Below are 16,339 nucleotides of genomic sequence, written 5' to 3'. Positions count from 1 at the left end.
CATAATCTGTATATAAAGATGGACCACAAGATTTCAGTTGTTTCATCCAAAATGTTTATCAAAATATTCTACGAAATTGAGCACCCTGGTAACTAAACTTAACGTATATATAATAAATACCCCTGTTTTAACATACATACAACCAACATGTAAAATACACGCAAACCAACGTGTAATAAACTCAAATAGCATACGTCCGCTTTATAGTTCAGGCTAAGGTTTCTATACCTGGAACGGACGGGGATGTCAAGCCCTATGGATCCATATATAACTACTCGCGCCCACCAGTTCTTATAATCGGCAGTTACTAGTTACCAAAGCTAAGGGATTTTCAGTTCAAACTCAGCATAGAATGTAAGTTTAGTACTTGTGTCCATTGCGTATAAAATAAAGTGCATGTATTCTTAGCCCAAAAATATAGATTGCAAAAGCAATTAAAAAGGGAGCAAATGAAACTCACGATCCAATATTTTGTAGTAAAAATATTCATACGATGAAACTATAATGCAGGGTTGGCCTTGGATTCACGAACCTATATCAATTGTATATCTATTAAAACATATAATGGAAATCACATAATTTCCTTTATTAATTATATATTATTTATGTGTTTGTAGTTTATATAAATTTTATACTAAATTCTTTTAAAAACATATACTTCATTTATTATATCTTAACTTATAGGTTATATATGTATTACTTTAAAATAATTATTATCTATTCATTTAGTTATTTTAAAATATCTATATATATATACATAAGTGTTATATCTAAAAATCAATAGTTTGTTATATGTAAGTATAATGTTAATAGGTTTGATATATATAGTTATCTGAAATATTAATATAATTATAGTATATGTAATAAGTATATTTTATGTACAAAATATCTATTTGTTAAGAAAAAAAATGATAGTTTTGATATTAATGATTTACTAATAATAGTCCTACTAATAATAACTTTATTACTAATGATAATACTAGTAATAAAAATGATAATGATAATAATGATAATACATATGTTAATAATGATTCTAATAATACTAATAAGTACATAATGATGCTAATACTAATATTAATAATAATAATAATAGTTTGTGTTATTTTGATAATAATAATAATCCTAATCATAATAATAGTACAACAACAACAACAATACCCAATCCCCCGAATGTAGGGTATAGGGGAAGTGGGGTGTAGACAATCATTCCTCGAACCCTAGATTAGAAGAAAGTCCCTAATCCACCCGCGGGTATAGAACCCGTGGCTAGATAAGATCGTCCCTCCCTCTTCTCGAAGAGCCAAGAGATTGCTTTCTAAAGGACCTCCGGCCATGAATGCTCCTCCAAACGGAATAGTGCGGGCATACGTACCTGTAAGAGTTATGTGTAGAAATAGCAGCCATACAAAGTATCCATAAAAGAAAACACATATAGCAGTCATGCACAACAGTAGGACAAAAAACATGGATAATATAATGTGCAAAAATATGTAAATCCAAGTAGACATGCAAACAATCAAAATACACAGCCACGCAACCCATATTCCCACCCACACATAAGCATGTATAAATAACTATACCTAAACATGTATACATATAGAGCCATTCATAGGTATATATACCTAGGTACAGGTACAAGCATACATATATAAACTTAGATACATGCACTTAGATACATACATTCATACATAAACAGATACAAACATATACACAGAACCTATTTATAACCTGAATAAAAACATATAGATACAGAGGCATATACACTTATACATAATATATATTGAAGCTATATAATATATCGATATAATTATATAAGTGGTGGTAAAAAAATTATATACAACACATTAAAAAAAATACAAATTACTCAATTATACTAATTCTACTCCTCCACAAACTCCTATCAGAAGTCATGTCCTCCGTCAGTAGAAGCTCTTTCATGTCGAGCTTCAATCTATCCTCCAATTTACGTTTGGGTCTACCCCTTCTCCTTACGCCCCCAACAACGAGAGTCTCGACTCTCCTAACAGGGGCTAAAAGTGGGCGCCTCATAACATGCCCAAACCATCTAAGTCGACCTTCCCTCAGCTTGTTGGTTATGTTCCCAACTTTCAAGTTCTCCCTAACAAATTCATTTGGTATCATATCTAGCATGGTCTTACCATACGTCCACCTAAGCATCCTCATTTCTGCCACCTCCATCCTCCTCTCTTGGGCTTTCGTCATTGGCCAGCACTCTGAGCCGTACAACATGGCTGGTCTAATTGCCTCCTTGAAGAATTTCCCTTTCAATTTAAAGGGTACCTTCTTGTCACACAACACCCCTTTCACTGCCCTCTACTTTAACCATCCTACTCGTATACGATGCGTCACGTCCTCATCTATCCTTCCTGATTTGTGAAGCATCGAGCCTAAATATCTAAAGGACTCTTGTGGAGGTAAAATCTGATCCCTAATTTGGGCATCCACTATATCCTCTTGTTCCTCTTCGTTCATCTTAAAATCACATCTAAGGTACTCCGATTTAAGTCTGCTAATCTGTAGGCCCTTTGATTCTAGGGCCATCCTCCATTGCTCTAGTCTTCTGTTAAGCTCATCCTGGGAATCTGAAACTAATACAATATCGTCGGCGAATATTAGGCACCATGGGATGTTATCTTGTATCCCGTGAGTTAGTTCGTCTAAGATCAAAGTGAAAAGATATGGGCTAAGGGCCAATCCTTGATGTAAACCTACCTCTACCGGGAAAAACTCTGTGTTTCCTACCGTCGTACGTACCCGAGTCTTCGCCCCCTCATACATATCTCTAATGGTTCTTATATATCTACTTGGGAAGCCCGTAACATTAAGAGTCTCCTAAATTAGCTCGCGCGGGACACAGTCATAGGCCTTTTCCAAGTCTAAGAACGCCATGTGTAGGTTCTTTTGTTTTTCCCTATACTTCTCCATAAGGCTTCTAACGATGTGAATCGCCTCCATCGACGAGCATCCTGGCATGAAACCGAATTGGTTCTCTGAAACCATTGTCTCGCATCGTATCCTCGTCTCAATCACCCTCTCCCAAAGCTTTATAGTATGACTAAGTAACTTTATGCCTCTGTAATTACTACATATTTGCGCATCTCCCTTGTTCTTGTAAATGGGAATAACCTCACTGAGTCTCCATTCCATAGGCATCTTTGCGCTTCTAAACGTCGTGTTAAAAAGGTTTGTCAACCATCTAACCCCATCTCCTCCTAGGCACCTCCACGCCTCAATCGGAATTTGGTCTGGTCCTACTTCTTTGTTTCTCCCCATCTTTCGTAGGGCCGATCTAACTTCCTCCTGGTTAATCCTCGTATAGAAACAGTTGTTTTGATATTCCTGAACCTCGTGGAGTTCCATGTTCCGCTCCGTTCTTTCCCTACCGAAGAGGGATGCAAAATACTCTTTCCATGTTTTCCTAATAAGGTCTTCTCTTACTATACTTTGACCTGCTTCATCCTTGATATATTTGATGTTAACTAAGTCCCTACCTTTTCGCTCCCTAGATTTAGCTATTCTATATATGTCATTGGCTCCCTCTTTAGAGTCTAGTTTCCTATATAAATCTTCATAAGCTTTGTCTTTTGCAATTGCTACGGCCTTCTTTGCTTCTCTTTTAGCTTCTTTATATCTTTCTTCTATCCTAGTTCTCTCTGCAGGTGTCCCTTCCCCAAAAGTAATGAGCTCCCTAAACCTCGTCTACTTTAACGTGACTTTCGTTTGGACATCGTCACTAAGCCACCATGACTCTCTACTACTCTTATGGGCTCTCGACGTCCCTAATGCCACCCCTAAAGCTTCTTTTGCCACCTCCCTAATAGTGGACGCCATGCGGTTCCATATCTGGTCTACGTCAGTAGGGACTACGTTATCCCCTTCTACACTCAATCTATCAGTCACGGTCGCTCTAAAAGTCTCTGCCTTCGCTCCATGTAGATTCTTCCAAAGGATTCTATGTTGCACAACCCAGGCCCTTCTGCCAACTCTTCCCCGGGTGACTAGGTCCATGACCAACAATCCATGCTGGGAGGAGCACGTCAAGGCCGGAAGGACCTTACAGTCCCTACATGTCTTAAGTTCCCCTTTACGAAGGAGAAAAAAGTCAATCTGTGTGCGACGACCCCCGCTATGAAAAGTGGATAACTGAGCATCCCTCTTCCTGAAGAAAGAGTTTGCTACAACCAACTCGTGGGCAATGGCAAACTCAAGAATTGAGCGCCCTTCTTCGTTTCTAGGACCAAACCCAAAGCCTCCATGGACTCCCTCGTAACCTTCTGCCTCCGCTCTTATGTGTCCATTCAGATCACCCCCTAAAATCAGTCCATGATCCGCTGGGCACCCCCTCACTACCTCATCTAACAATTCCCAAAAACTCTTCTTTTCTGCATCACTTAAACCCGCATGAGGTGCGTATGCGCTAATGACTATGAAAGTCTCCTCCTTAATAATTAGACTAACCGACATAATCCTATTGCTAAACCTACCCACGTCAACAACGTTATCCTTATGTAGATTTCCCAAAAAGATACCTACCCCGTTCCGTGCTATCCTAGAACCCGAGTACCACAACCTATAGTCCTTAATATCTACCACCCCTTCACCCTTCCATCTAGTCTCTTGAACACACCCTATGTCCACATTACTCTTAAGGAAGGTATCCACGAGCTCAATCCTCTTGCCCATCAAGGTTCCTATATTCCAACTACCCACTCTAATCCTACCAAGGGTGGCTACCCCACTACTGCCTCTAACCCGTCTGGGCCTACCCACCCCTAAACTAGGAGGACATGACCTTAAGTGACCATAGGTATGCGTACGATCTATATTAACTTATACACCAAAAGATGACCAAGTACAATCTAAAAATAAGAAAAATATGATTATGATGAAATAAGTACTTATTGTTAATTATAATATTAAACACAGGAAATAAATAAAAATAGATGTATGTTATAGATACAATGGATTTCAAACAGACAAGCAAGTATAATATGGATATAGTTATAATATATAACACTGATATGAATATAGTTATAATTATATGAATATAAAACAGTTGTATATATAATGGTTTACTCCTAATAAATAAATATAGACAGGAATCAGAAAACAGTTAACACAAACGCGAGATAGAATTTTAACCGGCCGGAAAGATTAATTTCCGGTAAACAGGAAGCGTCGGCGGCGGCGTTGGGCGGCGGAGGTGTTGCGGTGAAGCAAAGGGTGAAAATTTCTTATGCGAAAAAACGTTCCTGGGCCAGGTACGAGGTCTGTGATTGTTCACTCGCCGGGATTTGGCCAGAAAAGCTTGAAAATTGGCCGGAAAAACCCAACTACGACTGTTGTTCTTGGCGGCGCGTGGGTTCTCCGATGCCGGCGATACAGGTCTCGTTCTGATTGTTAGCTCTAATCAAGTTAAATAAAAGTGGCAGTGCCTTCTTAAAATCAATAGAATTGATGAATTTTGACAAGCAAAATATTAGTACTTTTGGTTATATTTCTGTACGTTGGGAGAAAAAAGGGGGAAGAGAGAGAAACATTTATTAATGATAAAAATACATATATTGGTAATAATAATAATGATAAAAATTATATTTTTAGTAACAATAATAATAATAATAATAATTTTAGTAATGAAATCTACCTTCCAAAGCTTTTCTAAAAAAATATGTCCCGAACAGGGCTCGAACCCGAGACCTCTCATTCCCTCATCAACACCCTTAACCATTCCTCCATTTCAGTTTTTCTGATTATATTACCACCCAAATATATATATCTAGTATTTCTTAAAGCCATGTTCATCATCTTCTTCACCATGTCTAACATCAATTCATCCATGGGACTTCCTAACTCCAATTAACGAACTTGGGTTTCATTTAGGACTTTTAAACAAACATGAAACAAAAAAATAAAAGTGTTCTTGTAATTAAAAAAAATTGAGAAAAAACTGAAAAAAAAACTTACTTCTTTAGCTCGTAAGTCCTAAAAAAAAATAATGTTTTTAATTTTGAGTTCGTTTTGGACAATCTTTACAACATGAAATATGTTTCAAATCATTCCTAAAAACTTTGTGAATCATCAATTTCAACAGAAACATCAATTAAAACTCGAATTTGATTGTAGAACATTAGTTGACTTTTTAAAATTGAAACTTTGACTCGCAAATTCGAATCCGTTATTAAGAATTGGAACTTGAGATTTTACAGGAAGTTTAAGTAAATGATTCCTAACAACTCTGCATTTTTAGTTTTTAAAATTTGTTTCGAATTCAAGTTAGTGTATATCACTGTCAAGAACTCATGAACTCAAAAATTGATTTTGAGATTAAGAATGTTATAGGTTATGATTACAACATGAACTGTGTTGCAAATCATTCCTATAATCTTTATGGATCATCAAATTAACTGGAGACATCAAAACAAACTCGAATTTGATTCAAGAACACTTAGTTGACTTTGAAAACCAAAACTTTGACTCTCAAATTAGAAATTAATAGAAAGAATTGAGGATTGAAAACTTACAGATAGTTTAGTTAGATGAATTCTAACACTTCTGCATTTAAGGATTTTGAAAATTAATACTAAATCAAAATTTGGCTAAAAAGATGAAGAACAGAGAGTACGAGTTTATTTTCTGAAATTTTTGGTTTAATTCTATCACTGAATGCATTAACCAATATATAGCAAATGATTTCTGTTTTCAATTGTGATTGAAGCAGACTCATAACAAACTCCGACAGATTTAAAATCAAATACAGTATGGATGTGGATGTGAAACTGAATTTGATTCTGCATCTATTTGTTAAGAAAAAAAATGATAGTTTTGATATTAATGATTTACTAATAATAGTCCTACTAATAATAACTTTATTACTAACGATAATACTAGTAATAAAAATAAAAATGATAATGATAATGATAATAATGATAATACATATGTTAATAATGATCCTAATAATACTAATAAGTATATAATGATACTAATACTAATAATAATAATAATAATAATAATAATAATAATAATAATAATAATAATAATAATAATAATAATAGTTTATGTTATTTTGATAATAATAATAATCCTAATAACGAATTCGAATTTGCGAGTCAAAGTTTCAATTTTAAAAAGTCAACTATTGTTCTACAATCAAATTCGAGTTCTAATTGATGTTTCTGTTGAAATTGATGATTCACAAAGTTTTTAGGAATGATTTGAAACATATTTCATGTTGTAAAGATTGTCCAAAACGAACTCAAAATGGAAAACATTATTTTTTTAGGACTTACCAGCTAAAGCAGTAAGTTTTTTTCAGTTTTTTCTCAATTTTTTTTAATTACAAGAACACTTTTATTTTTTTGTTTCATGTTTGTTTAAAAGTCCTAAATGAAACCCAAGTTCGTTAATTGGAGTTAGGAAGTCCCATGGATGAATTGATGTTAGACATGGTGAAGAAGATGATGAACATGGCTTTAAGAAATACTAGATATATATATTTGGGTGGTAATATAATCAGAAAAACTGAAATGGAGGAATGGTTAAGGGTGTTGATGAGGAAACTAGAGGTCTCGGGTTCGAGCCCTGTTCCGGACATATTTTTTTAGAAAAACTTTGGAAGGTAGATTTCATTACCAAAATTATTATTATTATTATTATTATTGTTATTGTTACTAAAAATATATTTTTTATCATTATTATTATTACCAATATATGTATTATTACTATTATTATGATTAGGATTATTATTATTATCAAAATAACACAAACTATTATTATTATTATTATTAATATTAGTATTAGTATCATTATGTACTTATTAGTATTATTAGAATCATTATTAACATATGTATTATCATTATCATTTTTATTACTAGTATTATCGTTAGTAATAAAGTTATTATTAGTAGGACTATTATTAGTAAATCATTAATATCAAAACTATCATTTTTTTTCTTAACAAATAGATATTTTGTACATAAAATATACTTATTACATATACTATAATTATATTAATATTTCAGATAACTATATATATCAAACCTATTAACATTATACTTACATATAACAAACTATTGATTTTTAGATATAACACTTATGTATATATATAGATATTTTAAAATAACTAAATGAATAGATAATAATTATTTTAAAGTAATATATATATATATATATATATATATATATATATATATATATATATATATATATATATATATATATATATATATATATATATAACATATAAGTTAAGATATAATAAATGAAGTATATGTTTTTAAAAGAATTTAGTATAGAATTTATATAAACTACAAACTCATAAATAATATATAATTAATAAAGGAAATTATGTGATTTCCATTATATGTTTTAATAGATATACAATTGATATAGGTTCGTGAATCCAAGGCCAACCCTGCATTATTCAGTTTCGTCGTATGAATATTTTTACTACAAAATATTAGATCGTGAGTTTTATTTGCTCCCTTTTTAATTGCTTTTGCAATCTATATTTTTGGGCTGAGAATACATGCACTTTATTTTATACGCAATGGACACAAGTACTAAACTTACATTCTATGCTGAGTATGAACCGAAAATCCCTTAGCTTTGGTAACTAGTAACTGCCGGTTATAAGAACTGGTGGGCGCGAGTAGTTATATATGGATCCATAGGGCTTGACATCCCCGTCCCTTCCAAGTATAGAAACCCTAGCCTCAACTATAAAGCGGACGTATGCTATTTGAGTTTAGTACACGTTGGTTTACATGTATTTTACATGTTGGTTGCGTAACAGGGGTATTTATTATATATACCTTAAGTTTAGTTACCAGGGTGCTCAATTTCGTAGCATATTTTGATAAACGTTTTGGATGAAACAACTGAAATCTTGTGGTCCATCTTTATATATAGATTATGTGAAATATTAAAACTTATTAACTCATCAACCTTTGGTTGACACTTTTAAGCATGTTTATTCTCAGGTATAAAAGAAATCTTCCGCTGTGCATTTGATCATTTTAAAGATGTTATATGAAGTCGTTCATGCATATTTCAAAAGACGTTGCATACAAGTTATAGAGTTCAAAAAGACTACTATGACATATTAGTCATTCGTATTATGGAAAACGTATATCATTTGTATTGAAAGGTTATATAATAAAATGAGTTGTCTTTCAAAAAGAATGCAATGTTTGTAAAACGTATCATATAGAGGTCAGTTCCTCGCAATGGGACCCAATATTAATGTATTCATTTAAAGCTATCATCGATATAAATATAGACCATAAGATTTCATAGTTATTTCAATAAATATATTCTATAAGTTGTTGAGTGCTTCGGTAACCATACTTAACAAATAATGTGGCATATTCCCTTTATTATGAAATCTCCCTACACTGTACCAAGTGTAGTAAAAACGAAGTACTATGCAACCGTTTACAATACTAGAGCGACTAGCCCGGTTGGAGTCGTCAAACCCAATAGATCTATCAATAGGATTCGCGCTTACATGTTCTTACAACATGTAAATATTAGTTACCAAGCTATTAGGGAAGATTTGCAAGGTGGTATAACTCAACGTAGAATATATTTTAAGTACTTGTGTCCATAGCGTAAAACATAAAAATCCATGTATTCTCATCCCAAAATATTTTTAGAGTTTAAAAATGGGACTATATACTCACAGTAGAAAAAGTATATTAATAATAAGTTTTCAACTTATTAAAAATATGGCCGTCGTCCTTGAATTCACGAACCTATAACAATAATAATGATTCAGATAATAATACGACATATGAATAAAATAAAGCAAGTTCATAGAATGCTTATATATTAATTTTTAACATTTTCATGTTAGTAGTCCTTTGTTAGTTGTCCTTTGTTAGTAGTCCTTTGTTAGTAGTCTAAATATAGTCCAATAGTCCAATAGTCCAATAGTCCAACAGTCCAATAATCGGTACGCATATATAATCTTTGAATTACCCCACGGCGTATTGTATACGTATTGTTATAGACTCAATCATGACCCATTGTAAGCGTATTGTCTTAGAATTAACCCAGACATATTGTGTACATGGTGTCTTTCGATTTATCCGAACGTACTGTATACGTATTGTCATGGAACGTACCAAGATTATTATATATATACAATCTCGGAATTAACCAAGATTATAATATTTTGTTATACTAATGATAACATGTCCAAATATATATAGGATATAGGAAAAGTTAGCAAGGATATGGTTAATATAGTTTTTATAAGATGAATTTCGTCCATACAATGTTAATTTTAGCAGATTTTGTTTTCTCGCCAAATATTCATTACAACTCCGTTCAAAGTGAACCAAATTGATATGGATTCATTAGGAAGTTAATTTTTCAAAACCAATTCGAAAAGTTTAGCCCAAATAGTAATTTTTAGAGTTTTACCCTCTTTTTGTGCCGGTGGTCAGATTTAGAAGAATCCCGGCATCCACCCGATATATGATTTTTGATAAAATACTTCTACCTTGTATAAAATCATGAAAAAATTACTGAAAGTCTTATTTACATATATTAACATATTTCCAAAGTCTTAGCCTCGAACTCAAAGTCTAAGATAGGTTTTTAATTCCCAACCCAAAACAGCCCGCTTTTTACCGAATGGAGATTAAACGATATATGTTAAGTTTCAAGGTGTTCTTCATATGTACAAGTTATAAGTTCTTATATTAACTTAATATAACATCATAATACATATAAATAAGTATTATTATAGTTAAGCTAGAAAGATTAGATTTGTTTTCAAACAAGTTTAGAATCAACTAAACTATGTTCTAGTTTATAAACTTTTATATAGATAGCTATAAACATATGTATTGAACAAGAGTTGAAGTAGAGTTTTTACCTCAAGTTTAGAATGTAAAGTTACTGGAATTAAGTAGTAGAACAAAGAATGAGAGAGTTCTTGAAAGTGTGTGTGAAAATTGTAAGTAAAATTTGGAAAATGAATGTGTAAAAATGAGTTAGAAATGGTACTTATTTATAGGCTCATAAATTTGGTTTTTAGTGAAAAATATCTAAGATAAGTAAAAAACCATTAGGTCATGCATGATATAATACATCAATAATTGTAGATTTCTATTCGTATATACCAATAGTAAATACTTCTAGAAGCTGCATATAATACGCGTATAAATACTGTATAAATACAGGATCGAAGGTTGATGAAGAAAGATTTTCCCCAAGATTTAACATGACTTCGAAGCAAGATATTCTCTAAAGATTTCATCGGATACAGAATTATCTGGATTCTTTGAATATAGGGTTTGGTCCTTGTATTTGTCCTTGGTCTCCTTCATGGTTTGCTCAATCCGTATTTTAGTACCAAATTTTCTATCGAACGTTCCTAACACTCCTTTCTTTATCGTTAAACTTTTGGCCGTTTAGACCATCTACAATTTTTCTGTTTCCTCTGCATTTAATGCTACTATATCTGAATCATCGATTATCAATCCGAGGGGTTTTCAAGAAAATTGTATTTTTAGATGATTAAACGCTGATTGTGATCGTCAAGTTACAAAGGATGTTTAAGATGAAATCAAGTTACAAAGGATGTTTAAGATGAAATCAAGTGGCAAACTTGAAGAAATATTTTGTTTCATATATTATAATCGACATTTTAATACATTTTTTAATTGTCCAATGTTAGTAGTCCAATAATCCATATATATATATATATATATATATATATATATATATATATATATATATATATATATATATATATATATATATATATATATATAGTGTCTTATGATTTTTTCGACTATATTTAAAGTGCTTAAAATAAATAATTGTATTTAAATGACGATAAATAAAGAGCGTAAAATAAATAACGATAAATAAAATTGCGATAATTAAAATGGCAATAAATAAAATATAATTAAGGAAATGGTCATAACAGATATAGGAATAGTTAGCTAGGATATTATTAGCGTGGATTCTTAACAAAATTTCATATAGTTAATTTGTTTATTTCCAACAAATTTTATTTTGTTTATAATTTTTCTCATTATGCCACTTGTGAAATCTTGACTTGGATTATGATCGGTCAAAATTCGAATATGAAATTGAATTTGAATGAAAATGGTTATTCTGTGGTGAACGGATACGTATATCTGCGGAGTTGAATAGGATAGATAACGACTGTTGAATCGGAATTGAAGAATGTACAGTGTAATATATTAATGCGAAATCTAAATATTTCTAGGGTATTACCTACCCGTTAAAATATTCTCATCATTAATAATTTGTACAGAAGAATTTTTAATTACCATCCTTATGAAAATACACTTACATACATATTTCCTTCAGATGTAATCATGGTTTTAATGAGTCAATAAGATATTAAACTCATTTGATTTACCGTTAGAGCGAGAATATATAATCTCTAAAACATTAGAAATTACATAATCGCCATGTATAACGAAGATAATGATGCAGAACGATACGTAGAACGAAGGTTATGCTCGCGGTATAGATTGTGATGTTGAGGCATGTGATATTGAAACTTGGGTTGTTGGTGGCACTGGTGTTGATGTTGGTGGTACTGTTGGTGCCGGTGATGTTGCTTAAGCTGGTAAGTTTTGCACCATATTTTCCAAATTGATTACTCGATCGTGAAGCTCGTTAACCTCTTCTATTATTCCGGGATGATTGACGGTTAGAATGAGAGGATGAATAAGGTTTAGAATATGAAATATTATATGATCGTGGCAAGATACCCTGAAAATGAGAGTGAAAATGGTGGTTCAGATTGGTTCACTGGTAAGTGCTTCAGGTTCTTCGTCAAGTGGGCAATTTGATGGGTGGAAGGGATCACCTTCTTATTGTCTCTAATGATTAAGTAGATCACGAACCCATTCCCAATTCATCCAGAATTGAAGATGACTAATCGGTTGGTCCATTCCGGTTGCACTGTTTTTGGAGCTTGTGTGGAAATCCATATCGGAATAGCTGTCGGAATCCGAGGAACTTGAACTAGTTGTAGAATTCATCTTACACGGTTAGATAAAGGATCTTTGATATGAAATGATTTTCAGATATCAAATGATATTCTAATTACATAGAATACCTTTATGTAGTACAGAAGATCCCGTAGATTACGAAGGAACTTTCGGAAGCTGTCAGGCAAAGTTAATAAATGTATTTGATTCTAAACTTGTTTGAAAAACAAATCTAATCTTTCTAGCTTACCTCTAATAACACTTATTTATATGTATTATGATGTTATATTAAGTTAATATAAGAACTTATAACTTGTACATATGAAGAACACCTTGAAACTTAACATATATCGTTTAATCTCCATTCAGTAAAAAGCGGGCTGTTTTGGGTTGGGAATTAAAAACCTATCTTAGACTTTGAGTTCGAGGCTAAGACTTTGGAAATATGTTAATATATGTAAATAAGACTTCCAGTAATTTTTTCATGATTTTATACAAGGTGGAAGTATTTTATCAAAAATCATATATCGGGTGGATGCCGGGATTCTTCTAAATCTGACCACCGGCACAAAAAGAGGGTAAAACTCTACAAATTACTACTTGGGCTGAACTTTTTGAATTGGTTTTAAAAAATTAACTTCCTAATGAATCCATAGCAATTTGGTTCACTTTAAACGGAGTTGTAATGAATATTTGGCGAGCAAAACAAAATCTGCTAAAATTAACATTGTATGGACGAAATTCATCTTATAAACACTATATTAACCATATCCTTGCTAATTCATTGGTCCCATAGCGAGGTATTTGACCTCTATATGATACGTTTTTAGAAAATATTGCATTCTTTTCATAAAAAGCACACCATCATTATACATAATGCATGTTTTAAACAAGTGGATGATTATTTAAGGAATAATCCCCATATTACATAAATACTACACACATGACATAAAAGTCGAATATATTACATGACATAGGTTTTATTGAATGCAACACATCATTTAAACAAAAGCATGAGACTCAATGCACAGCTTGCTCAGATAATGCAACAGCGGAAGACTTTTTTAAGGACCTGAGAATAAACATGCTTAAACAGTCAACACAAAGGTTGGTGAGATATATAGGTTTAAAGCTATCATCGATATAAATATAGACCACACGATTTCATAGTTATTTCAATAAATATATTCTATAAGTTGTTGAGCGCTTCGGTAACCATACTTAACAAATAATGTGGCATATTCCCTTAATTATGAAATCTCCCTACACTGTACCAAGTGTAGTAAAAACGAAGTACTATGTAACCGTTTACGATACTAGAGCGACTAGCCCGGTTGGGGTTGTCAAACCCAATAGATCTATCAATAGGATTCGCGCTTACATGTTCTTACAACATGTAAATATTAGTTACCAAGCTATTAGGGAAGATATGCAAGGTGGTATAACTCAACGTAGAATATATTTTAAGTACTTGTGTCCATATCGTAAAATATAAAATGCATGTATTCACATCCCAAAATATTTTTAGAGTTTAAAAATGGGACTATATACTCACGGTAGAAAAAGTATATTAATAATAAGTTTTCAACTTATTAAAAATATGGCCGTCGTCCTTGGATTCAAGAACCTATAACAATAATAATGATTCAGATAATAATACGACATATGAATAAAATAAAGCAAGTTCATAGAATGCTTATATATTAATTTTTAACATTTTCATGTTAGTAGTCCTTTGTTAGTTGTCCTTTGTTAGTAGTCCTTTGTTAGTAGTCCTTTGTTAGTAGTCTAAATATAGTCCAATAGTCCAATAGTCCAATAGTCCAACAGTCCAATAATCGGTACGTATATATAATCTTTGAATTACCCCACGGCGTATTGTATACGTATTGTTATAGACTCAATCATGACCCATGGTATGCGTATTGTCTTAGAATTAACCTAGACATATTGTGTATATGGTGTCTTTCGATTTATCCGAACGTATTGTATACGTATTGTCATGGAACGTACCAAGATTATTATATATATACAATCTCGGAATCAACCAAGATTATAATATTTTGTTATACTAATGATAACATGTCCAAATATATATAGGATATAGGAAAAGTTAGCAAGGATATGGTTAATATAGTTTTTATAAGATGAATTTCGTCCATATAAAGTTAATTTTAGCAGATTTTGTTTTGCTCGCCAAATATTCATTACAGCTCCGTTTAAAGTGAATCAAATTGCTATGTATTCATTAGGAAGTTAATTTTTCAAAACCAATTCTAAAAGTTCAGCCCAAGTAGTAATTTTTAGAGTTTTACCCTCTTTTTGTGCCGGTGGTCAGATTTAGAAGAATCCCGGCATCCACCCGATATATGATTTTTGAACTGTTTACATGGATTCATTTGACCTTTGACTATTTCCGACGATTCATGAACAATTGTGTGTAAATAAGAAATGTAAATAATATATATATATATATATATATATATATATATATATATATATATATATATATATATATATATATATATATATATATATATATATATATGATATTATTATGAATCTATATATATGAGTTCTAATAATATATTGTAATATTATTACTTCTAATATAATATATATATATATATATATATATATATATATATATATATATATATATATATATATAATTTGATATGTTTTAGTTGTATTACTAATATTATTATTATTAATATTATTATTATCATCAATAATATTAATATAACTAGTATTATTATCAGTATCATTAATAAATTTACTATTATCATTTATATTATTATTATCATTATTAGTAATTAAAATTATTATTATTGTAAGTATTAATATTATCATATTATTATTTGTCATTATTAGTCTTTATTAATAATATTATTAATAATATTATTAATAATATTATTATTAGTATTATTAATATTAGTAGTATTAATATAATTATATTAGAATTAGATATATATATATATATATATACAAATATATAATCAATATATATAAATACAGTTATATATAAATATATATACATATACAAAATACAGATATACAAATATATAAATACGTATACGATTAAATACAAATAAATACCATACATACATATACAATTACAAATAAAATACGTATCTTGTTGCAAATCCTTTTCAAGCTGTAGTTGATTTGTCCTTCTGTCTAACAACTTATACAAATCAGAATATAATCACTTGAACAAATCCAAGAATCTGTTAGCAGTCAATTTCATCTATTATTTTCTTTGTCTGCGAGAATAATTTGTGTCTCCAATTTGTTATACGACGACCTCACTTAGCAGTATGATCAATTATAGC

The 16,339-nt window shown here is 31.2% G+C and overlaps 1 protein-coding gene across 1 annotated transcript; it reads right to left on the bottom strand.

Moving 5' to 3' along the window:
- Positions 1-1,266: 1,266 nt before the first annotated feature.
- Positions 1,267-4,704, bottom strand: LOC139850161 (uncharacterized). The gene is made up of 5 exons (XM_071839749.1): positions 3,764-4,704; positions 3,223-3,709; positions 2,939-3,063; positions 2,426-2,821; positions 1,267-1,372 (listed from the first exon to the last, which is right to left on the bottom strand). Exons 1-5 carry the CDS (start codon positions 4,702-4,704, stop codon positions 1,267-1,269), a joined length of 2,055 nt encoding a protein of 684 aa, XP_071695850.1.
- Between the last annotated feature and the right edge of the window lie 11,635 nt (positions 4,705-16,339).

The sequence above is a fragment of the Rutidosis leptorrhynchoides genome, chromosome 5 (assembly GCF_046630445.1).
Source record: "Rutidosis leptorrhynchoides isolate AG116_Rl617_1_P2 chromosome 5, CSIRO_AGI_Rlap_v1, whole genome shotgun sequence".
NCBI lineage: Eukaryota > Viridiplantae > Streptophyta > Magnoliopsida > Asterales > Asteraceae > Rutidosis > Rutidosis leptorrhynchoides.
The sequence above is the reverse complement of the archived record's forward strand: the minus strand, read 5'-3'. Positions and strand labels throughout refer to the sequence as shown.